The following is a 24,469-nucleotide window of genomic DNA, read 5'->3' on the forward strand; positions in this document are numbered from 1 at the left end:
GGGGGATTATCCTTGCAGGTCACTACAGGGCCTTGCACACTGCTATTGGCTTGGTGGATAAGACATTGCGGGCCTTGATCCCTTTTATACTTCAGACAGGACCCCTCCTTGAGGGCAGTTGCATGCAAACAGTATTACAATAAACCTGAAATACTAATCTCCCTTTTTACATTCCCACTGTAGCATGTGTTCTTCCCTGTTATCTTCTTCCCTTTCTCTCACACTATTACATTTATTCGTTTCAATTTATTTACATTATAGTCTGTTTTCCTCACAGGGACTCAAGGCAGATTACACAAAGCAAAATCAATGAAATGGGGCATTCAATAACCAATGCATTAGGATTTTAGAAGTCTGGAACTACCAGAAAGAACTAAGCATAGCACATGACACATTAAGCGGTACAGGAATTACATAATAGGATCCTACTTGAATAAGCTATACACAGGTGTATAGACCACAGTCCCAAACATTTATCCAAGTGAAGTTCATGAACCATTTTGTATAGTGCAACCCTGTTATTACCTGTGCAGAAAAGCCCTCTTGAATAGTTTAGTTTTACATAGTTTGCAGAAGGCCAGGAGAGTGGGGCCTGACCTCTTCAGGGAGGCCATTCCACAAGGCGAGAGCCACAACAGAGAAAGCAGGTGTACTCCCAGGTGTTGATTTTGCTCATTTGCAGGTTGGCACCTGAAGAAGACTCTGCTGACATGAGCGGAGTAGTCATGGCGGAGCACAGGGAGAGAGGTGGTCCCGGAAATAAGAGGGGCCAAGGCCATGAAGGGCTTTGTACATGACAGCCAATATCTTAAACTGAGCCTGGTAACAGATGGGCAGCCAATGGAGCATCTGCAGAATGGAAGTAATATGCATGCTTTGTCTAGCTCCTGTTAACAGCCGAACCGTGGCATTACATAAGAACATAAGAGACGCCAATGTTGGATCAGGCCAAAGGCCCATCCACTCCAACACTCTGTATCACACAGTGACCAAAAATACCAGGTGCCACCAGGAGGTCCACCAGTGGGGCCAGGACTTTAGAAGCCCTCCCGCTGTTGGCCCCCCCAAGCACCAAGAAGACAGAGCATCACTTGCCCCAGAGCCCCTATCCATACCTTGTGGCTAATAGCCACTGATGGACCTCTGCTCCATATGCCTATCTAATTCCCTTTTGAAGCCGTCTGTGCTTGTAGCCGCCACCACTTCCTGTGGCAGTGAATTCCATCCCCCCCAAGCACCAAGAAGACAGAGCATCACTTGCCCCAGAGCCCCTATCTATACCTTGTGGCTAACAGCCACTGATGGACCTCTGCTCCATATGCCTATCTAATTCCCTTTTGAAGCCGTCCGTGCTTGTAGCCGCCACCACTTCCTGTGGCAGTGAATTCCATGTGTTAATCACTCTTTGGGTGAAGAAGTACTTCCTTTTATCCGTTCTAACCCGACCGGTCAGCAATTTCATGGAGTGCCCACGAGTTCTTGTATTGTGAGAAAGGGAGAAAAGTACCTCTTTCTCTACCTGTTCTTTCCCATGCATAATCTTATAAACCTCAATCATGTCACCCCTCAGTCGTCTTTTCTCCAAGCTAAAGAGCTAGCTGGACTAGCTGGAGTTTCTCACTTAATTCTGAGTGGAGACCAATGTACAGTGCATTACAGTAGTCTAGTCTCAATGTTATTGTGTGGATCCAGGTGGCCAGGTCAGCCAGGGGCCATCTTACGGGCTAGGCTGAGTTGGTAGAAAGCCTTTTTTGCAAATACTTTAACTTGCTTCTCCAGGAATAATACAGTCGGATCCAGTATGACCCCACGGTTTTTAACTGAGTCAGCAAGGATCAGTTGAACTCCATTAAAAGTGGGAGAAAGATGTCCTTCGAGACCCCCTCCTTCCCAACCAGCATTATCTGTCTTCAGGGTTTAGTTTCGGTTTCCTTACTTTTAGACGGATAACCACCACGGCCAGGCAACACTTCAGGACCTCTACCACATCATCAAGAGATCTGAATAAGAATATGTAGAGCTGAGTATCATCAGCATGACAACCAACCCCAGAACTATGAATGATTGTCTTATGGGCTTTATATAGAGATTGAAAAGCATGGGGAATAGAATTGCACCCTGTGGAACCCCAAGAAGATAGGTCCCATACCAATGACAACTGGTTTCCAACAGCAACCCTTTGAGTCTGATCCATGAGAAATTATTTTAACCAGTTCAATGCATGTCCCGATACCTACTTCTGCCTCCAGGGGTCTCAACAAGATGGCATGATCCATCATATCAAAGGCTGCAGATAAAGAGCAACAAAAGGGCTTGTCCTTTCTCTACATTCAGATGGAGGTCATCAACTAAAGCTAGCAGAGCTGTCTCTGTACCATAGAGTGGCCTGAAGCCAGACTGAAAAGGTTCTAGGGCAGATGAGTTATCCAAGACTTCGAGTTCTCTCTCCCACTCACTTTGCCATTCACTCTGCTCTCCCACTCACTTTGCCCAGGAAGGGTAGATTAGAGACCAGACGATAGGTATTTATGTAGGTATTTTTTTAAAGTAGCGGATGGAGTGGCCGAGTGTGGCCAAGGGAAGTTGCCCTAAGCTAGTGACTAATTTATTGCAGATGCTAATGGTTTGATTTTAGCAGCCAGGATGGGCAAGGATCCAGGGTACAAGTAGTAGCTTTCACAGATCCTAGGATCTAGTGCACATCCATCATGGAAACTGGGTCAAAATGATCCATAAATAGGCCAAGCGGTCTATTAGGCCTTTCTTCTGGTGATATCATAACTGACCTCCAGATCAGGGCATATTTTCAATACTTTATCAACAAAAATCTTAGCAAATGTATCATAGCAAATAATCTGTTCTTGGGACATTACAGGCTCAGATTTAGGTGTCAGCAAATGTTGAGCTACCTTGAACAATTAGGGCCCCTGCCACACGGGGGGGGGAGGGGGAACGGCCGAAGTGCGGCTTTTTAAAGCCGCACCAAAAGAGACACGCAGCGGCAGGATCAGATAGATCCCCTGAGACGCCGCGCAGTTGCTCCCCGGCACGATCAGATGCCGGGGGGAAGCCACTGCAGGGAGAACGAGGCAGCCGAACTGTGCATGTGTGCGCGTGCGCAGTTTGACCGGGAGCCTCGATTGCTCCTGCAGACGGGTGCACTGGCGATCTCACGGCTGCACTTGCTGTGCCGTTCCAGGTTGGTGCTACCTTTTACTTGGGGGTTTTTTGCAGCGGGTTTTAGGCCAGAAGGGACGGATCGGGGACGGGTGCACGCCGATTCCCAGATGTTGCGGTGTGCTCGCGCCCGTTTGCTGCGCCCCCAATCCGTCCCTCTTCCTGCCCAAAACCTCCCGTGTGACCGGGGCCTAGGATGAACATGAAGCAGCTGATACTATAATAGTAGAGAAGTAACCTTTCTTTGCCACTGTCACCACCACTTCTTAGGGCTTAAGCCTTACAGTTTGGTGTAGTGGTTAAGAGTATGGACTCTAATCTGGGAGAACTGGGTTTGATTCCCCACTCCTCCACATGCAGCTGCTGGTGTGACCTTGGGTCAGTCATAAGTTCTCTTAGAGCTGTTCTCTCAAGAGCAGTCCTCAAAAGAGCTCTCTCAGCCCCACCTACCTCACAGGGTGTCTGTTGTGGGGAGGGGGAAGGGAAAGAAGATTGTAATCCGCTCTGAGACTAAGTGAAGGACGGGGTATAAATCCAATTTCTTCCTCCACCTCAGATTCAAAATGAATTCTCTACAAAACATTTTAAGATCACCTGGCTCCAGGGTAAACCAGGAGGCTGGGTTTCTTCCCAAGAGCGAGAAAGGTCAACAAGGGGCAACCTCGCTGATAGCTTCAAGGAGCTTCACATTCTATATTTCTCCTGCAGCCTCAACAGACACATTGTTGGAATCCTAAAATCTCCCAGAGCATTCTGGAATCTGGGAGCATTCATGAACCTCCATGGGTGAACTATTTTAACTGGGCCCCCTCTCATGTGGGGTTTCAGGGCCAGATTCACCTTGGTTTCAAGTAGGTAGTGTCAGACCATAGTTCAGGACAAATCTCCAGCCATGAAACCAAACATTTCCTCAAAGGCTCAGTGCAGAAGATTAAGTTTAGGATGTGACCACTTTCATGTATTGGGCCAGTCAAAATTTGGGACCCGAGGCAGTCAAAGAAGCTATGAAATCCTGGGCCAGTTCCAATGAGTTATCATTGGCATGGGTGTTGAAGTCCCTCAGCATGATCAGTCCTGGAGTCTCCAGCACCACATCCAACAATAGCCCTGCCAACTCAGAGAGTGCCCACTGGGAACTAGGTGGACAGTAGACAAGAAGAATGCCTCATCTATTCTTAGTCCCTAATGTAAGGTGCATAAAGTCAATGTCAGTGATAATTTACGCTGGAAGTCTGTAGAAGTTGAAGGATTCTGGCAAAACTTAGTGAAACCTGACATTGTACAATCCCTACAGTGCAAAGGGTGCTGCTGCGTCCCAAATGGCACCATTCTATCAAATGTATTATTCCTTACTCCCACCTTTAATTCACTCCAAGGCTCAGAAAATCCAAAAGTCAGCATGATGGCATTTTACGGCCTGTTCCCTCTTCCACTCTTCCTAGTATCCCAAGCCCCACTGCCCGCATGAAACACTGTTTTCCTTTCCAAAATGTTCTGTCTGGCAGTATTTCGAAGGTGTTGAAGGCTATTTCACCAAACACATAGCCACAAGAAGCAAGTTTAGTGGTGTGCTGACAGTACACATGCTCACATTAAATACACAAATTCTGACAGAGGACATCCTGGCTGGTGTACACTTATCAAAAAGGTAACAGGTTGCATCCAACCCACTTCTCTGCTGGTAAATAAAAACCAGAGGTGGTGTTCCCCTTTGATCACCAAAAAGTGAATGCTGAGGCTCATAGAACCCGCTTGGACAAAAGCCAGGCAGGACAAGGGCTGTAAGGAGGAGGGGACTTGGGCGAGACTGAGTGAAGAAGTTGGCAGAATCCAACCCAACGCATGGTGCAGAACTGGTAGGCTCAACGGTAGCCGTGCAAGTAATCAACACAACAAAATCTGTATTAAACAATTCAGTAGGTTTTTATTTCAACAGCAAATGTGTAAGTCTGTACATCATGTCCAGGTCTTACATTTGACACCAAAGTAAAATCCTAAAAGCATAATAAAACTCAGGCCTTCATAGACTGCCACAAGAGGTACTACAGGTTTATCTGTGCTTAGTATTTCCATGGGTCTTTCATGTGTTCAAAACACTTCACATACATTATCTCAATTATCCTTACAATAGCCCTGTAAGGCTCATTAGTATTTATATCCACATATTATAAATGAAGAGCTGAAGCGGAGAAACAGGTCAATGCAACTGGAGATGCCCAAGCTCACATTCTAAGACACAACATATCAACAGGTTGCATGCTACATTCACAAATATTCCTCATCAACTCATTCCCACCTCTGCTACTCCAGCAACAGCTGGGGAAAGTTGACAAAGCACTCACCTGTGGCTCAGAGTTTAACTTTTCCCAACTGAAGCAGGAGGTGGCAGCAGCGAATAAGGACTAGATAGAAAAGGAGAAATTATAACCTACAACCAGGGTTCCATACACTCATATGCTAGTTCCATCTAGAAGAAGAAGAGAAGAGATTGGATTTATACCCTGCCCTTCACTACCCAAAGGTGTCTCAGAGCGGCTTACAAATTCCTTTCCCTTCCCCTCCCCACAACAGACACCCTGTGAGGTAGGTGGGGCTGAGAGAACTCTTGACAGAAACTGCTCTTTTTCAAGGACAGCTGTGCCAGTGCAGTGGCACCTTAAAGGCTCACAAAGCTTTATTCTACCATAAGCATTCAGGAGTTGGAACTTGCTTCATCAAATACAACTGATGTGAATTCTGACTCAAAAAGCTTACACCAGAGCATATTTTGTTAGCCCCTGCCACTGAATTCCTGTTCTATTTTATTATGCTCAATTTATCAGCACAGCATAGCTAGAAAACACATACTAATCTGTTTGTATTCCCCCTTCGCTTATTACACCAATATTTTCCAGTATCAAAGCATTAATCTTTCCCAATGTTATTGTAAAATAGTAGTTTGAGTTTTACTGATTCTATATATTATTTTCTTATGCAAGCATACCCCTGCATACATTAGTATAGAATTTCAGTGTGAAGAAGAAAATCCATATCTGGCAGTCGTGCCCACGATTCACCAGTTCACATGGTATATTTCTCCGTGTGCAGGCCTAGGAAAACTCAAGGCTGCTCATACAGTGGGGCAGAAAAGGTATGTGTGAATGTTCACACATGGAATTAGTAGTGTTCATAATGTGGATGAGGATTTTAAAAAAATGGTTTTGTGGGAAAGAGCTAACACAGTTCAAGGTTTCAAACACTGTGAGAATGCAAAATACTTAATGGAAAACCAGGAAAGCAATGCATTAAAATCCTGGAATCTTCATGCATGAGGCTATGGCAGATTCATCGAAACAATGCATGATTTCTCCGCAGGGGTAGGGTGTGTGTGTGTGTGGGGGGGGTGCCATCAAGTCACAGCTGACTTATGGTTACCCTGAAGGGTTTTCACAACAAGAGATGTTCAGAGGTGGTTTGCCATTGCCTGCCTCTGCATCCAGACCCTGGTATTCCTTGGAGGTCTCCCATCCAAATACTAACCAGGGCTGGTCCTGCTTAGCTTCTGAGATCTGATGATATCAGACCAGCCTGGGCTATCCTGGGCTACAAACGCCTGGCAAATTGCCTGTAGCCTGGGCTACAAAATGCAGAGTTCAGAATTTGCAAAAGAATACTATTAAAACCCGACTAGCCCTCTGACAAATGCCAGTGAATGATTGCAAAAAAAGAAATAAAGAAATCCATTGTGTAGCCATCTCAAGCCTTAACACTCAAGCCTCAACAAAGAGTTGATTTGAAATGATTTGTGCATTTGTTCATGAGATTTCCTGTAAATTTGTTAAATACCTTCTGTATTATTTTTAACAAAACTAAGCAGTCCCACAAATTGGAAGTCTACTTCATTGTCTTAGCCCAAAAGCACTCCTTGTTTTCTTTCCAGGAATATTCTTCTTCATAGACCTCCTGAAACCAAAGAGTACCACAGAGAATTATTGCCAAGTTGATTACACTGATGTGCATTCTATTACTTGGATGTAAATGAGAAATCCTTTTGTCTGATACTGCAGCCTCTGGCATCTGGTTTTAATTAACTGTCTGTTAACACGTAAAGACAGCCAAGCATGATCCAACAGCCCATGGGTACAGCGGAACAAGAAACTAAATGTGGGTCTTTGGGGGCACTAACTGCATATAATGGAAAAAATTCACGGGCCCTAAGGAAAAAAAATACTGGAGTACGTACACAGGAAAGGACTAGCAGGGAGGAGGACAGTAAAAAATGGTTTAATTAAGTCACACATTGAACCTTTCCGTATTCACAGGTGCACCCACAGAAAGGTCGGCCCAACCTTCATCTTTCCAACTTAAGCAAATATTTGGATCATATGAATGGGCTCTGAGATGGTAGGATAGACATTTTGAGCATAGAAATGTGATGTGTACGGTGGACATGGCTGCGGTGACTCAGGGTGCTTTTGCAGTTTCAGCTGGTGCATCAATGGTGCCCATTCCTGGCTCAGTCTGATCTAGCCACAGTGATTCAAGCCTTAGTTGCATCTAGACTGGACTATGGCAACGTGCTCTACTGGGGCTATCCTTGAAGAGCGTTCAGAAGCTGCAGCTAGTGCAGAATGCTGCAGCTAGACTGCTGGTCGGGGTCAGCTACTGGGAACAGAGGAACCCAGTACTGCAGCACTTATACTGGCTACCGATCCGCTCCCAAGCTCAATTCAAGTTGTTGCTTTTGTCCTTTAAAGCCCTACGTGGCTTGGTACCGGGGTATCTGAAGGACCATCTTCTCCCATACATTCCCGCCTGGGAACTTAGCTCACAGGGAGAGGCCCTCCTGACTGTCCCATCAACCAAAGAAACTTGTCTGGTAGGCATCCAAGAGAGGGCCTTTTGGGTGGCAGCCCCACTCCCCGCGGAGATTCAACGGGCACCCTTACTTTAAGTCCTTTTAGGAGGCAGCTGAATATGACTGTATTTAGGATCACACTTGACTAGTTTAGTTTTGTTTTTTTAATTTACTAACAGTCCTAATTGTGATCTTCTATATATTTTCATAACAGCTGTTTTATTTACATTGTGAGTTCAGCAAGGTAGAGAGGAAGCTAAAAATGTTTTAAATAACTAGAAATAACTAAAGATGCTAGGATTCTGCTGGAATTGTATTAGAGCTTTTCTGGATACTCCCTCTCCTGGGAATCATATGGAAAACAGAAGCGAGTAAGTGGAGGAAATCCACTCCCACTGTTAGCAGCAGGGCCAACTAGGTCCCATCACCTTCCTCACCAATCTGGAGGACATCCATCCATGACTACTGACTCAAAAACAGTTTATGACTCACACAGGCGAGAAAGTGTTTACTCTGCACATGTTTAGGAAGCTCAAATCACTCACTGAAGTCTGTGTAAATATTCTACATACAAACACAATTAAGCTGACTACAAAAGTCTCCAATTTATACTGTTGGAAACGGATTTGAAAAAAAGAGCATTTCAGTAACTGTGGGGCTTGCAGCAAAAGTCATTCATTCAAAATGTTGGAAGCTGAGGTCTGTCCCTGAAACCAAAGGGTAAGAAAGGCATTAAATATGCAAACAACAGGGCAATCCTGTGCAGACTTACTCCAGTCGAAGGGCACTGACTTCAGGAGGCTTAAATTGGAATAACTCTGTTTAGGATGGCAAAGGTGCTACTGGACTCAAATCTAACTGCTCTGCTTAGGATGGCAATGTTAGTCAATGCAGTGTAAAAAAATGTAGCTATTATTTCTTGTCTCCCTTATCGAAATGTTGCCCTGACGTGGATTGCCCAGGCTAGCCCGATCCCATCAGATCTCAGAAGCTAAGCAGGGTTGGCCTTGGCTAATATTTGGAAGGGCAACCTCCAAGGAATACCAGGATCGTGAATACCACCTCTGAAACGTCTCCTGCCTTAAAAACACGTCTAGCTCACCACCTAATAGTGCATAACGTGAAAGAGCTAGAACTTCTGGTCGCCAGACAGTCTTAGGATCTCCTGGCTATTCTACACACAATGCCATAATTATTAATTAATTTTTAATTACCAAACGTCAATCAAACATGTTCACATGAAAATCTTGCCTATAATTTTTAGGAGAGATAAATGGGGGGGAGGGGGGGGCAGGTTGTCTGTTGCCTCCTCATTATGGCAAGAAAAGTGACCCAGTCATAATCTTGTTCTCAGTCTAGCCCAGGACTTGCTAGAAAGGAAGGTAACACACGACTGCCACCTCCTCGTCCGTACTCCTTATCGTAAACCTATTCTCTTTAAGAAAGGCAGACTACAGATTAGGTCTTGCATAGGGTAAATGGGGCTGCACTGCATACATGGTTACTTTCCTGCCTCCCTTCTATCACCACCGCTCACTGTTCCTCCCCGAATTGCGATCAGTGAATCCCCAAGGGGGTCAAAGTGTGGGGGATGCAGTGAGAACAAGAGAACTGGCGAAAGCCACCCTCCTCGTACTGCAGGATCGGAAGTGCCTACTGCCAATGAAATGAAAAGGACACTTTGGATCCAAGCCTCAAAGTGCTAGATAACACAAAAACATTTGGGTTTGTTTTGTAAACAGATAAAAAGTGATACTACTATACAAAACCCTTTCATTGAAAATGGATGTCCTTGTCCCTCTACCACCACTCACTACGTGGAAGTACATTTACAAGAACCAACAACAAATCATCTGTGTTTTTCACCTCATGGAAAGGTTTCCTGTTTTGGTTTTTTAATGGATCATTATTAGCCAGTACGCCCTTGAAAAATAACTGATTCCTTGTCCTCTGTGACTAGCTGTCTCTATGAAGCATGGATGACGTATATGGAATTTACGGTACCGTTTTAGAAAACAGAAGTATTGTGATACACGTACCTTTTTCCAGATAGGTACTGTTGCTTTTAAAGTATTGATGCAGTACTGCACAGCCTCAAGAGATTCTGCTCTGTGAGGAGACGAGATCGCCACAATCACACTCGCTTCGCTAATGGGAACCGTACTACAGAGGCAGTGAAAGGAGACATTTGTTGTTGCTTTTAGCCACATTAACTTAATCTTTAGACGTCTAAATAAAAAGCCAAGGCCTTTCTGCTAAAGGCTGCGCAGACGTACAAAAACAGGCAGGCTGTGTTCTAGGAATCTTAAATTAGATTGGAACCGCACGTCTCTCAGTTGTACTTTGAAAGGTAGGACTCAGCACAAAAACAAATTAAGAAAAGCTAGGAGAACACATAACTTACAACAACAACAACTTGTTATAATGATAATTAAACTCTGAGCTAGGCAACAGTAGCACCGTCAGGAACAGTCCAGGCTCCCAAGCAATTTGTCTGAGGAAAGTTAGGCCTCACAGGCCTCTACTGAATTAGACAGTAGGTTGAACCACTCTCAAAGGCCTTGAACCAGCAACGTATAAGACCAAGGGGAACACATTGCTTAAATTCTCTGAAAACCTCATTTTAAAGGCTTGGGGGGCTAGAGGCAGCAGTTGGGGGAGCCTGGTTTAGACTGCCCAACAAAGCCCGCCAAGGGGACCAACCCTGCGGGGACAGCCGCAGCCAAGCCTGTGGGGAGAACTCTCCCCATGAGATCAGCTCCTTGGCATGCTCTGCCAGAGCCCCAGCAGAGCACATGCACCATACACCTCATTTACCGATAAACTCCTATCGTTAAACTGGTCATGCTTGTTAAAAAAAAAATGAAAGTTTACAAGTGAGCACCGATGAAGGGGGGGAAGATAGCAGAAGGTGCAGAGTGGGAGGAATGCCCTTGATGGGGGCAGTAGAGTGGCCCCTGAAGGGTGAGGAAAGAGAGGGGAAAATCCAGGGGAATATGCAGGGGTCATTTCGTAGAAAAAGAGGTGCAGGAGCTCATTAGCATAGGTCATTAGCATAACTTATTTGCATATGCCACACCCTCTGGTATTACCGGAAGTGTGTCAGAAGGCAACACCCACTGCTCAGGCTCCACTGGACTGTTTTGGATTGCTAGCTATGGGGGGGGGGGACCGGCGCAGATCCTTGTGCTCCTCGTGGCCCGGGGCTGCTGGGAGCAGTGGGCGGGGCTTGTTGCATGTGCCCGCCCCCTGGGCTGTTTACTGCCGGAGCTCCGCTCCTGTGCACTCCTGCAGGAAATGACCCCTGGGAACATGTCTGCTTTTGAATGACTGCTGGCTGGGAAGTGAGGCACAGGGGGAACCCACAGAAAAACCACTCTCAGAAAACTCGGGCCAATGGCAAGCAGAAAGCGAGCTTGGTACCGAAGGGAGGAAAAGTAATGCAGAACTTTTTTTAAAAAAACGCCCATTGAGAATGCACGACAAAAGTGATGGGAATGCGGAACGATGAATAAAAACCAACGGACCTGCATGGGGAAAGCGAGGCAAAACACCCATGCATAATAGGCCCGAGTTAATGCAGCTGCAAAAATTGTTTTCTCCCAACTTTGTCAACCCTTCTACCGTGACTAAGCGAATGTAGTACCTGGATCCAATCCAAGATTAGACTACTGCAGTCAAACTAGAGACTCCAGTTGGTATAGAACTCCACAGCTTGGTTATTATCAGGAGCTATATGGGGCTTGCACATTACACTCGTTCTACAGTCACTCCATTAGCTGTCCAACAGTTACCGGGTTCAATTTGAGATGCTCTCACATACAAAGCCCTGTGTGGCCTTGGACCCTCGTACGTGCAGGACCACCCCCTCCCCCATTCTGCCACAATAGCGCCACTTTTCTGATCACCTTCTGCAAACAGACAACATCAGCAACCACTCATATACATGCTCTCACTGTTGTGACCCCCACTTTGTCGAATGGCCTGCTTGAGGAGGTCAGGAGGACCCCCACACTCCTATCACGTCGCAAACTATCTAAAATGGAATTTGTTCTCTGTGAAGGTAATAGGGCTATATTATAACAGAAGAGTCCAGGGAAGCACTTTATAAAGGGAAAGGGACTGTGGATTATACCGCTGTGTGCAAGACACACTATCAGTTTGCTGCATGTAATACCCAGTTGTCATTTCATAGTTTTCCACTGGTATAATATTATTTTTCTTCATTATATCCACACTCTGAATCATGCCTAATATGCTATGCTTGCTCAGATTTCAGCAATACTAGTCCTATTACATTGCTTATGAGATGTCTTCTCATACTGATTATATCAACCTGCACTGTGCTTCTTTTTAGATGTCTCTTCACACAGACTGTTATCAATTTACACTGTGTAATCCACTTTCGGTCTCAGTAAAAAAAGGCAGACTGTAAATACAGTAAATTAAAAAAGAAAAATTCACAAGGCCCCCTTCCAGTCACAAGTACATGTTTCACACTGGCTTTCTACTGTGGAAATCTGTATTTATGTACTTCATTTTTAGCCCGCCTGTCTTGCTGAGACTCCACACAGATTACAAAATACAGAAAACAATTTAGTAATGCACCATAATGCATCCAATGAACAGTGCAACAGGACTGAGATTACAGAATTAGAACACATGCAAAACAAACAAAGTCTAAGGCATGCTTATACCGTAATGCAGAAAACGGATTTCAAAGATAAAAGGCAATGCAATAGAAATGCAAGGTGATCCATACAACAAACATTGCAATGGACTACAGTCCTATACCTTCATAAAAATGATCTTCTGAGCTATTGCCTTGTACTAGAGTTCTAATCCTTTTATAAAAATGCCCTCCTGAATCATTCTGTTTTGTATGGTACTTTAATACTGGATCACACCTAAAAGCTGGGGCAGCCAAGAAAAATAAAGCAGACTAGAATCTGTAATAAATGAAAACGAAAGACCCGATGGAAAGCCACTATCTAACTGAAGGGAGTCTCATCCCAAGCATCCTACATTAGATTCTGCTGCTGCCTCACAGGCTGTGGGCACCCCCATCTACTTCCATTCAGTTTTCTACATTTATTTATTTCTATCCCCCTTCTCTCCCCAGTTGGGATTCAAAACATGTTTTTTTTTTAGAACAATCATGTCCCCCTCGTCCATCTCCTCATGACAACAGCCCTGTGAGGTAGGCCAGGCTGAGCCTTTGTGACAGGCCCAAGGTCACCCAGCAGGCTTCCATGGTAGAAATGGGGATCGGAACCTGGATTGTCCAAGGTCCTAGTCTGCCACTCTATGACACCACACTGGCTCTCTACTTTCAACAAACCCCCCCTTTCTCACCCAAGACCTCCCTCTCCCCATCAATAGAGACCCAAGCATTTGAAAGCTCAAACGGGCACACACAGAAGGACGAGTTTTTTCAATGATTCAGGAGATGTGTATGCATTGGCCATACATACCCAAGTCTATGATGTACTGCTATATGTCTGACTGAGGGCCATTTTAATCTTATATTAGTGCATATTTTCTTTATTTCCACTCCAGCCATGGATGCATACGCTTCATATTCTAAGCACTTGACTTTCCTCCCATCAAAGTTATTTCTGGTAGTGCCTGAAATAGAAGGACGTGTTATTTCAAAGGATATTTCAGCCTGAAAGAAAAGACCGGCTACCCCTCAGCTTTTGGAACAACAGCTTTGCTAGGTACGCGAATTAACTACAGCTGATGTTTACTAAGAACTTGCCAGGAATTTGAGTTGATAGCAGGCTCAGCCACAGAGCGATTTCTCGCGTCCTTGGTCTAGTGATCCAGCACCCATTTAGATTTGTAGCAAGTTTGTGTTAATTTTGGCACGGGCAGCCTTTCAGGGATAATCCCATGGCATTTCTGGACTCCAAACATGGAGAGCCAGTGTGGTGTACTGGTTAAGAGTGTCAGACTAGAATCTGGTAGACCCCGGTTCAAATCCCCACCCATGCCATGGAAGCATCGGGCCAGTCACATTCTCTCAGCCTAACCTACCTCACAAGGTTGTTGAAAGGAAAAGATGGAGAAGAGGAGAACAATGTAAGCCTCTATAGGTCCCCACAGGGGAGAAGGGCAAGGTTCAAATGTATTACATGAATAAAGATCATAAGATGCATAATTAGCAGGGGACTTGCACGGGCTGAAACTCACAGCACACACAAACTGTGAAAAACAGATGTTCTGAATAAAGTTGTGGGCCACTCTAGCTGAAGAGTTCACTGAGCAGCATGACAACAGACACTGCATTATGTCACTGTAGCCCCAGGAAAGACTGAATGCTTCCCATTGCAGAGGCTTCTCATGGCCTGCATAGGCTGATGACATCATGGAGCACGATTAGGGGTGTGCACACAAAAAAATCAGTATTTTTAGGGTCTGGGTATACACTGAAAAATATCAGTATACACCGATATTCCCAAATCCCAGTAGCGGTATTGTACTGGGATCTGGGAAAACATCAGTATTATTGAAAATATCCCAAGGTGGGCAGCTAGGGGAAGGAAGGCAATGGTCAGTTTCGGCCCCCTCCACCTGGAAGCGGAGAGGACAGAAACTGACACAATCTTCCTTCCCTTCCCCAGCCAGCCAAGGTTTCTTTAATTGTCCCCCTTAATTCCCTAGCCAGTTGCCCCAGTGGGTTGGCTGGGAAAGGGAATAGAGATCAAAGAATTTAAATTACTGTGTTTTTTAAACCACCCTGCAGAAAAAGCCGCCCCCGTATCTTTGCAGGTGGGTAGGCTCTCCTTCCCTGCCACATAGACTCAGCTGGGAGAGGGAATTCCCTCCATCCCCTCCCCGGAGTCAGGCTGCAGTTTAAACCCCTTCCCTTCTCTCCAGAGTCACACCCTAGCTGCAGCCTGACTCCAGGGAGGGGAGGGGAAGGCTTTAAAGTTTAAACCTCTTCCCTTCTCTCTGGAGTTGCACCGCAGCTGCAGCCCAACTCCGGGATGAGATGGGAGGGGTTTAAACTTAAAACCCCTTCCCTTCACTCCGGAAGCCCATATAAAAGCTGAATAATTTTGGTTTTTATTCTGGTGGGGCTACTTCAGTAGCCGAATCCAGATCTCTGATCTGTATTTGGCTGAATAAATACTCGAACAATACTGAAAAGGTATTTTTGGGTGTTTGGCTTGATATATACCGAGCGCACATCCCTACACATGATGCAACAGGCCTCTACAAAGATGCCTCCACAAACACATGCATACAGGAAGTTATGCTAGGAACATTCTTCGGGAGCATCTTTGTTTAGGAGTGATAGTTATCACAATATGCATTTCCATATAGTATCCATATGACGCATGGTATCTTTGAAGAAACTACTTTGAGCCTCCTGGATTTAGGGTTGTGCTGAATGAAATGTCTGAATGAATGCTTCAACGTCCTTCTGTCCGTTCATTTGTATGCCCGCCCAAGATCATTCTACATGTGATATTCTCTCTTGAACAGGCTGCTCTCTCATTTAACGGTATGCATTTAAGCCCACCTATGAACAGGGACACAGCACCACAGCAGGGAGAAATCACCAGGGCTGATACTTCGTCTGCCGAGAGCTTGTCTTCAGTCAATTTAATGAAGTCCTTGGGTTCATCCCCAATTCCATTCATGATATCTCTAGAACTGTGTAATGAAAAATGATTTACTGTTCTGGTTACTGGGATCGTTTACAATGTCATTTCTGAGCTGATAACGTTTACCAAGGAAACATGCATCACATCAATCAATACACTTCTTGGGGGGAGGGGGATTGCATGGCTTTGCATGCAAACCCAACAAAATTACCTTAATAAAAATTGGGGGGGAGGGAGATATTCTTCAAACAATTTTACAGTAATTAAAAACAGATACTAAATAGTCATCAAAATAATTTGATTACACATTCACCAAAATAAAATAGCCTGGTAACATTTCCCAAATTTCTATTACATGGTGAAGGCAAGTTAGAGTAGACAATGGCACTATACACACAACTTAATGCAAGTTGAAACAGACACATACAGCTTTATTTATTTGTTTAATTCATTTGCACCCCACCCTTCTCCCCAGTGGGGACCCAATGCAGCTACACTGTGCTCCTCTCCTCCGTTTTATCCTCACAACAACCCTGTGAGATAAGTCAGGCTGAGAGAGTGTGACTGCCCCAAGGTCACCCAGCAAGCTTCCAAGGTACAAGCAGGGATCTGAACCTGGGTCTCCCAGATACTAGTCCGATACTCTTAATCACTACACGAGACTGGCTTCCCCAAAAGAGAGTGAGCACAGGTGCTTATCTCTTCCCCAAAAGAAAGTGAGCATGGGTGCATTGGCTCCACCCGTGGTGCTCATGGGTGTTCTTAGCAACCAGGGCAGCTTCTCTGGGCCCCACACTAGGTCAGGGGCCCTGACCAGCCACAACCCTGCGGGCACAGAGCAAGCTCTTGCAGCTGTCACCTCTCATGCCCACCCTACCTGGTGCTCAGACAACCAGTTTCTGGTGACACTGGCACCTTCTGCCAGCCTCCCACAAAGGGAGGGCTACCTCTTGCTTGGCTCCAGTGGGTTGATGGCAGGGGGCAGTGATTCTGAACCCCCCCCCCCCGGCCTTATGTTCAGGGCCCCAGAATCACTAATTTATGTTATTTATTTTCATTTAATTTTCATTGCATTTATACCCCGCCCTTCCAGAGAACGGGCTCAGGGCGGCTTACAAGAGCACAAAGTGCATATATATAGTGTACAATATATAAAATGGATAAAAACAGTTAAAAAAAACCCAATACCATCAGGATGCACAAAAGACAAGCGAAAACTCCCACATTTTGCATAGCAGAGGAGAAAACTAGGGCCACGGTTGAGTGTTACACGGTCTTCCGGCGGTAACACTTTCTGGAGAAATGGTGGTGGTGGTGGTGATGGCAGTGGCGGCTCCTACTCATATGTCCTACTCATGGACCTACTAAGACCAGCCCTGCACGTGAGAGTTGGTTCATGAATCTATGCGTACACATGTAAGGCTCCCTTTCCATGTTCAGGAATACAGCTTTTCAAATATCCCTAGATCTCTCTCTTGTATGTATAGGGGAGTCATAGCACTTTTAACAGCCTTAGCTGTTCACATTCATCAATATTTCTCTGCCCTGTCACTGTCAACACAATCACTGTTCAGGAAAAACAGTGCTACACACCTGAAAAGGTCTTCCCAACTTTAGCCCCCACTGATAGGTGGGATAATGGCAATTTCGTCACCCGTGCGTAGGTCCAGCAGCTGGTCCCCGAGGAGCACGTATTCCTGGCGGACAGCAAAAACCACTTGATCCTGTATGGCAGCAAGGCTGAAAGAACAAATTTCACGTGGTTACAGCTTTTCACAAGGAAATTACAAGCCCAACATTACACAACTCCAGCCAGCTAAGTCAGCTCTTTAGCCCCAAAGGATAGGTTTTCAAGAAAACTACATGCTTAATTTTCACTCCTTTTATATTGCTAGCTCCTCAACTGTGATTTCTTAATCTTTCTGTCATACGTTTCTTTGAAGAAATGTTCTGAGGGTACAGAAGAACTCATTATTATTAGTGGTCCTATCTAGATAAACATTAGCTGGGAACAGAACAGAGGCCTGAACCTGAGTGACTCTGCTTCCAACCACAGAAGAGCAGTTCCATCAATCACTGGAAGTAATTTCCACCAATTCCTTCCACCCAGAGCAGAACCACACTTTGCCCCCTGTGTTGTTCAGGAAGGTTCACTGCCCACTGTTTGGGAAAAGGCTTCAGGAGGGGAAGACAGGAAGCTCCTACTCCACAAGCTCTACTCCACTCACAGAGGTCATAAGAACAAGGAGGGAAGAAGGTCACTTGGGGAGTGATCAGTCGCTCTCCAGCGCTGCTGTAACCACTTCCCTTTAGAGGGCCTGCAGCTGCTTCTCTTTTTTTTATTGTGCAAAGGAGACAAAAGCACACGCACACACACACGTTTGCTCTGAATGGGAAAATCACAGCACCCTTTCTCAACTGTCTCTCCTCCTTCTCCATCCATGAACACATGCAGCCTCGTTCTGGATAGGATACAAGAGGTTCTTTCCCCCAGCATCAAAACGGCTGTTTACCTCTCCCATACAAAACACAGAGGTAAACGACATATTTTGTTCCCAGGGCAAGTTACAATTTGAGGTGGGGATGGCTTTTTGTGGAGGGGAACAGCAGAGAAAAAGCTCCCCCATCTGAGCATCACAAACCTGCTCTGAAACACTGTAATTTTTGCACAAACCACTATTTTGTGACTGCCTTACCCACCAAGCTGCCATTTTGTAACTAATATCTCCCAATGCTCTTGAAAATAATTAAGTAGTTTAAAAAAAAACACATGAAGCAGTATTTCTGAACAACAAATGGTACCCATGCTCCCTAAATATCTTGAGGGCCACCTCAGTTTTTATGTAAGTTTGAAAATCACAAACCTCAAATTTTCCCTGAAAAGCTTTAATTCAACACTTTAATTCAACACATCACAACACCACAGTTGAAAGGATAAATTATATCTTTTAACGGGACTACAGCACACAGGGAAAAGGCTGAAAGGGAGATTTTGCTCTCACATCAACAATGGTGTCTAATACAACACTTACATAATACTAAACTTTTAGATATCACTTTCAGTGCTGAAAGAACTTCACACACTTATAAAGTAGGCTAGAATTATTATTATCCACACATTGCAGATACAGGACTGGGAACCCCAACAGGAACCATGACTACAATATATTGAATTTGTCTCAGAAAACTGAAATGGATGTGTCAGGATCAAAGCCTGTTCCTATCTGAGCCAGTGTGTGCGGTAGTACCTATAGTGTCAAACTAGAACTAGAGAGACCTAGATTCAAATTCCTACTCTGGCATAGAACTCATTAGCTCTTCCTACTAACCAACCACACTAGAGTAATACAGAATCCAGAAAAATTATTCTTATCAATGCAATTTAGATGAACAAGCCCAGGAAATCTTGAAACTCTTGTGCTCTTTCCTCTCCTTCCACGCAACCAGCTTAAAAAAAAAAAATCTGCTTTGCAACATCATAAATTACCATTTGGTCCAAGCCAAAAAGTACAGCATGTGCTTCCCCCACAAAACATACCACTGTATGGAATCCCAGTTCGGAAGAACTGCCCAAACTATAGCCTGGCAGCACAGATTTAATGGACTGGAGCATAAAGAGGAAATAATTCATTAAATAGGGGGAGGAGCCATGGCTCAGTGGAAGAGCATCTGCTTGGCTTGCAGAAGATCCCAGGTTCAATCCCCAGCATCACCAGTCAAAAGGATCTGGCAGAAGGTGATGTGAAAGACCTCAGCCTGCGACCCCTGGAGAGCCGCTGCCAGTCCGAGTAGACAATACTGACCCTGATGGACGAATGGTCTGTTTCAGCTTTGTGTATTCAAATATGCACAACAGGAGGACGGAAGGGAAGCACAGAAAACACAAACTTCAGGATCTCTCAGGTCTGTTTATACAGTGACAACATACAGTTACCCACTATAGTTGAGCCAAGGCGTAGGTAAAACGCACAATACCTTGAATGTCTCTTCACAATTTCATCCCACAGCCGCAGCGATGTTATCTGCTGGGGCACAGAAATGGTCTCAGTGCGGACTCCGGCTAAATCAGCACTTCTCGCAAAATACAACACGACCACCTGTTTTTAAAGAGTCCATCAGACAAATAATCACATTCAGCATCGGAACAGCACAGTAATCCCCAACATGGTACCTCCAAACACCAAAAGGACCTCCCTGTAGGTTTTCTGGGCCACACTTGCTTCTTCCCCAAAGCATTCATTTCATTTTATTGGACTTGTTTCCCGCCCCCGCCCCTCCAAGAAGGCTCAGGGAGGGTTCCAAAAATCGCTTCCCTAAAACCAAGGGCCAGTGGCATAACAGGTGCCATCATCTCTGGAGACATACCTGTCTGCATCATAACAGGCTTGCTTTTGTGATTGCTCCCACCTAGGGTTGCCAGGTCCCTTTTGGCCACCAGTGGGGGATGTGGGAGGTAGGGTTGCCATATCGAGGCTGGGAAACTCCTGGAGATTTGGGGATGGAGCCTGGGGAGGACAGGGACCTCAATGAGGTACAATGCATAAAGTCCACCCTCCAAAGCATCCATTTTCTGTTGGGGAACTGCTCTCTGTAGTCTGGAGAGGAGTTGTAATTCCAGGGAATCCCCAGGTCCTTCCTGGAGGCTGGCATCCCTACTCCCACTCCTAAGGCTTGTGATTGGTTCTGCCTCCCATGGCGACCATTTTGTGGTGGCACCCACTATCCTTTCACAAAATTTCAAAAGTGCCCATAGGTCAAGAAGGTTGGGGACCCCTAGTGTAGCCTATATGCAAAGTTTCTCCAGGGTCTCGGAGAATTTATATAATCAATCTGTCTCTAGTGCTTTCTTAAGCACTTAGGGCACTTTATATTACACACATTACCTCAAAATTCTCTACAAAAGTTCTGCACGTTAGACGGGGCTTATTATTCCAGAACAAGTGAGCAGAAGAAGCAAAGACAGCTGCTTCCCAGCGGCCACATACTAACATAAGGGCCAAGTTTAACTTTGAAACACAAACAGATTATGCTTTTAAAGTGCCACACTACACTTGTTCCAAACATCTCAGAATAACCATATTACATCATTTCCCTCTTGTTCCTACAAACGAAAAGCAATCTTCCAGTCCCTGAAAAAGGAATTTCAACAAACTGCTTGAAGTTCTTAAAATCTAGTGGATCAACACACACACGTGCATTTACATACACAAGTATTGAAGTATGAATGCCAAGGACCAGGGTAAACAGAAAGCAAAATTTCACTCTAACATGGAGAATTTCAATATGGTCACTAAACTATAAGGGAAAGAATACATGAACACATGGAGCTGCCTTACACTGAATCAGAGCCTTGGTCCATCAAGGTCAGTATTGTCTACTCAGACCTGAAGCAGCTCTCAAGGGTCTCAGGCTGAAGTCTTTCACGTTACCTACTGCCTGGTCCTTTTAACTGGAGATGCTGGGGATTGAACCTGGGATCTTCTGCATACCAAACAGATGCTCTGCCACTGAGCCACAGCCCCTCCCTCATAAATATGAACAGACCTGTCTGGAGACTAAGATCATCCAAGACTTTGCCCTGTGCAGCCCTATCTTCTGAAATTACTGTGGCAGCCTCAACAGACAGGGCCTTATCAGTAGTGGCCTTTATCATGCAGTTTTCGGCACCAATATGTCCAGCACCATGCTCTTACAGGCATTTGGGTAAAGACAAAAATGGGAGCACAAATGCCATGTGGCTTGCCAGATTCAAGCACAGAGTGACTGAGCGCACTCCGAAAGCATCCTGTGCTCTCTGGTCTCAGACCTGGCTTAAATGGGATGCTGGCAGCCCGGAAGAACTTACTCAGATGATGCTGTACACAGCCAGAGTCTTGCCTTCACATGTGCAACGTTAACCCAACATGGACTGGGTAGGCATTATCCTGGCATGCTAGTGTTGCACGTGTAGTCACTCTGCATGAGTAGCAGTCCAGTTTAAACAATATGACGGGAGTGTGCAAAGCCACACTGGCAAGTTCTTCCCACCCACTGGCATCGTGCCAGGATGCATGAAGAGCATGCAAGGCAGCAAGGAGATGTAAGGAACATTTATCCTAACAGAACAGGAACTTCAGGTTACTAAAGAGCCTACCCAACAGCCATATGCCAGCCGCAGCAACCTATGCTTTAGCAGTACAGCAGTCAAGTTACAATGAACACATGTTCATGAGAGGGGACAGATCTCAGGGTCTCAATAAATGGCATTCTATAATTAAGGATACACCAATCTCCAATTTAGACATATTTATTTCCTTCACTATGCTCCCCCCGCAGAACTGAACCCAAGCAAATGATAACCATACATATAAACTAAGCTTGTTATTCCTGAATCTGATAAACATCTTCATTTTGTTACATGCTAATTTACCACTCTCTGCCTATACGCATGGACTGGTAAGTTCCGTTTCATTGTGTCTGAGGAAGTGTGCCTTGCACATGAAAACTTATACCTTGAAAACTTATACCTTGAATAAAACTATGTTGGTCTAGAAGGTGCCACTGGACTCAGACTTTGTTCTGCTACTTGAAGACCAACATGGCTACCCACCTGAACATGTACAACTTGTTTACACTTGACTTTTCTTTGTATACCTACCTGCTGAAGCCATTTTACTTTACACTCGATGCACACACAGCTGAATATGTGATTTAACCCTACAATTATCCAGGTCTTCAGTTTTATTTCGAAACTCACCCACCCTGGAATTTTCTTACAGGCCCACTCAGCACAGCTTGTGTACAGGGCTCAGTGGGCAGACCCGGGGTCCAGCGCCCGCAGGGCGAAATTTAGCGGCTGCCCTACAACCCGTGCGCCTGGCCTCGACAGAGGGGCACGTGGAACAACAGCAGTCAACATGTTCCCTCTGAGCCCGCATCTCCAAGGAAGGGGTCAGCTCTGTCCCAGATCCGTGCGCCTGGCGTGCAAACGGTTAACAACAGGTATTTCGAAGGCCCAGTGGAGGCTCTCGGATAGCGGGGCGGGGAGTAGGGAGCAAGTCTCGCAAGGGAGGTGGTTACAGAAAGCGTGCGGGGTCCCTGGAAGCGCTTTCCCACGACTCCAAGCGCAGCCCGCGGCCAGCCTCCCCCTCCCGGGGGCCCGGCGGGGGAAGCGCCGAATACCTCGCAGGTCATTGACAGTCCGTCCTGGGCGAGCGGCCGCCCCGCTCGCTCTTCCCCAGCCAGCGACTTCTGCGCCTGCGTCTGTCCTGGAAGCCCCTGCGGCGCTCATCCCGAGTCGGCTGGCCTGCCCCTCCGCACCGCCTCCAACCCGCTCCGCCTCCGAAGGGCCGGCCTCTCGCAACCGAGCAATGCCGGAAGAAACCCGAGATCGAGGGAGGGAGGAGGGAGCCTCGTAGGGCGCCGACCGGGGTAGTTGTCTCGAGTTGGGCTGTGCGACCGCGCTTGTCAGAAACGCCGCATTGCCTCATCTGCACAGGGGGGAGGGATGCCTTTAGCTGGGTCTAGACATGGAAGGCGGGTGTGTCTTTTGTCTGGGTATAATATAGATACCATAACCGTGCAATTAATATGTATAACAGATAGCAGCACAAATCACTCAGGTTTTATCCACTTTTTTCTTACAGTTTACCTTTGCGAATTTTCTGACTAGTTAAATATGCTTGTGTTACAGTAGCCTATGCATAAATGTCTTGTGTGTTTTTTCCTGATAGGAAAAATGTCCTTAAAAGGCTTGCCCCCCCCCCTCCCAAAAAAGTATTCTTGGTTACAGAGCCTGTGAGCTTCTCAAAGAAGTACAGCAGTTCTGCTGGGGATGGATTTTTCCCTCTGCTGGGTCAAACCAGTTCCTCTTACCTATACTGGTTTTAAACTGTATTATAGCTGCAATCACATGAACACTTGCCCACTCTCTGGGAGACTTTGGGCCAGTCCTCTCTCTCAGACTGACCTACCTGGGATGGATGTTGTGATGACAAAATTGGGAAAGGAGACCCATGCATACTACTTTGGGCTTTTTGAAAGAAAGGTGAGGTTTTAAAATGGCATTGGCAAGCAGAAGTAAATATTGGAGTGCAACTGCCATAGCATCCTCTGAAGGTTGTGCTTTCGTGTGGGAGCTGAAAATTGTCAGTTGACAATTCCAAAACTTTGACATTTGCAATCATTTGTTGCTTTGTTGGTGTCCTTGAGTCTAAAGAGATATGATGGCATATAATACATAATTACATACATTTCCCCAGGAAGAAGGAATGGTGATAAAGATTACTGATACTGTAGTCCTCCTAAGAACACTTCCCTGGCAGTAAGCACCATTAAGTAGACATCAATAAAATTTTGAGTAGACCTAATTAGGTTTGCACTGCTGATTTCAAGATACTTAGAACAGTGTAACTCTTCTCAGGGTTGACTTCTAAATAAAAATATGAGTTTACTAGGAGTAAGGCCCGTTGTGGGAAGAAATATAACGAGCTCTAGAAGGAAGCTCCAGGTGAGTGTCCCGGCTGTGGCTGGTGGGGCGGCAGAGGGAAGGGGAAAATAGAGGGAGGCAAGCCATGTTTATTTCCTTCTGCTAGCTATAAGGCAGGGCTGTCTCAAGTCATTTTGCTGCCCCAAGTGGGTAGTATGGGAGGACAGCCTCATGGTAACACCCCTGACTTATGTTGATTTAGGGTTATGCAGTGGCAGCTAAGGTAGAAATGCACCTCCTCCTATGCCATGTCTTCTGGGTCCCAAGGGTCTGGAAAGCGGTTCCATAGCCAGTTACAGGGTTGCCATCTCTGGGTTGGGAAATACCTGTAGATTTGAGGGGTAGAGCCTGGGGAGGGCAGGGTCTGGGGTG

At 45.6% G+C, this 24,469-nt stretch overlaps 2 protein-coding genes across 4 annotated transcripts; both read right to left on the reverse strand.

Moving 5' to 3' along the window:
- Nucleotides 1-5,145: 5,145 nt before the first annotated feature.
- Nucleotides 5,146-17,301, reverse strand: LOC107117002 (molybdopterin synthase catalytic subunit-like). 2 transcript variants are annotated; one of them, XM_015419044.1, is made up of 6 exons: nt 17,224-17,301; nt 15,546-15,679; nt 13,489-13,642; nt 10,054-10,177; nt 7,003-7,119; nt 5,146-5,644 (listed from the first exon to the last, which is right to left on the reverse strand). In XM_015419044.1, exons 2-5 carry the CDS (start codon nt 15,664-15,666, stop codon nt 7,051-7,053), a joined length of 468 nt encoding a protein of 155 aa, XP_015274530.1. In that variant the 5' UTR covers nt 15,667-15,679; nt 17,224-17,301; the 3' UTR covers nt 5,146-5,644; nt 7,003-7,050. The 2 variants fall into 2 exon arrangements, with proteins under 2 accessions (XP_015274530.1, XP_015274524.1); XM_015419038.1 differs by lacking the exon at nt 5,146-5,644 and having other exon boundaries at nt 6,699-7,119.
- Nucleotides 13,610-22,882, reverse strand: LOC107117019 (molybdopterin synthase sulfur carrier subunit-like). 2 transcript variants are annotated; one of them, XM_015419060.1, is made up of 4 exons: nt 22,792-22,882; nt 19,606-19,727; nt 17,224-17,370; nt 13,610-13,642 (listed from the first exon to the last, which is right to left on the reverse strand). In XM_015419060.1, the coding sequence occupies exons 1-3, from the start codon at nt 22,801-22,803 to the stop codon at nt 17,244-17,246; spliced, it is 261 nt and encodes an 86-aa protein (XP_015274546.1). In that variant the 5' UTR covers nt 22,804-22,882; the 3' UTR covers nt 13,610-13,642; nt 17,224-17,243. The 2 variants fall into 2 exon arrangements, with proteins under 2 accessions (XP_015274546.1, XP_015274538.1); XM_015419052.1 differs by lacking the exon at nt 13,610-13,642 and adding an exon at nt 15,603-15,679.
- Between the last annotated feature and the right edge of the window lie 1,587 nt (nt 22,883-24,469).

Source organism: Gekko japonicus, unplaced genomic scaffold, assembly GCF_001447785.1.
Source record: "Gekko japonicus isolate JY-2015 unplaced genomic scaffold, Gekko_japonicus_V1.1 scaffold176, whole genome shotgun sequence".
Classification (NCBI taxonomy): domain Eukaryota; kingdom Metazoa; phylum Chordata; class Lepidosauria; order Squamata; family Gekkonidae; genus Gekko; species Gekko japonicus.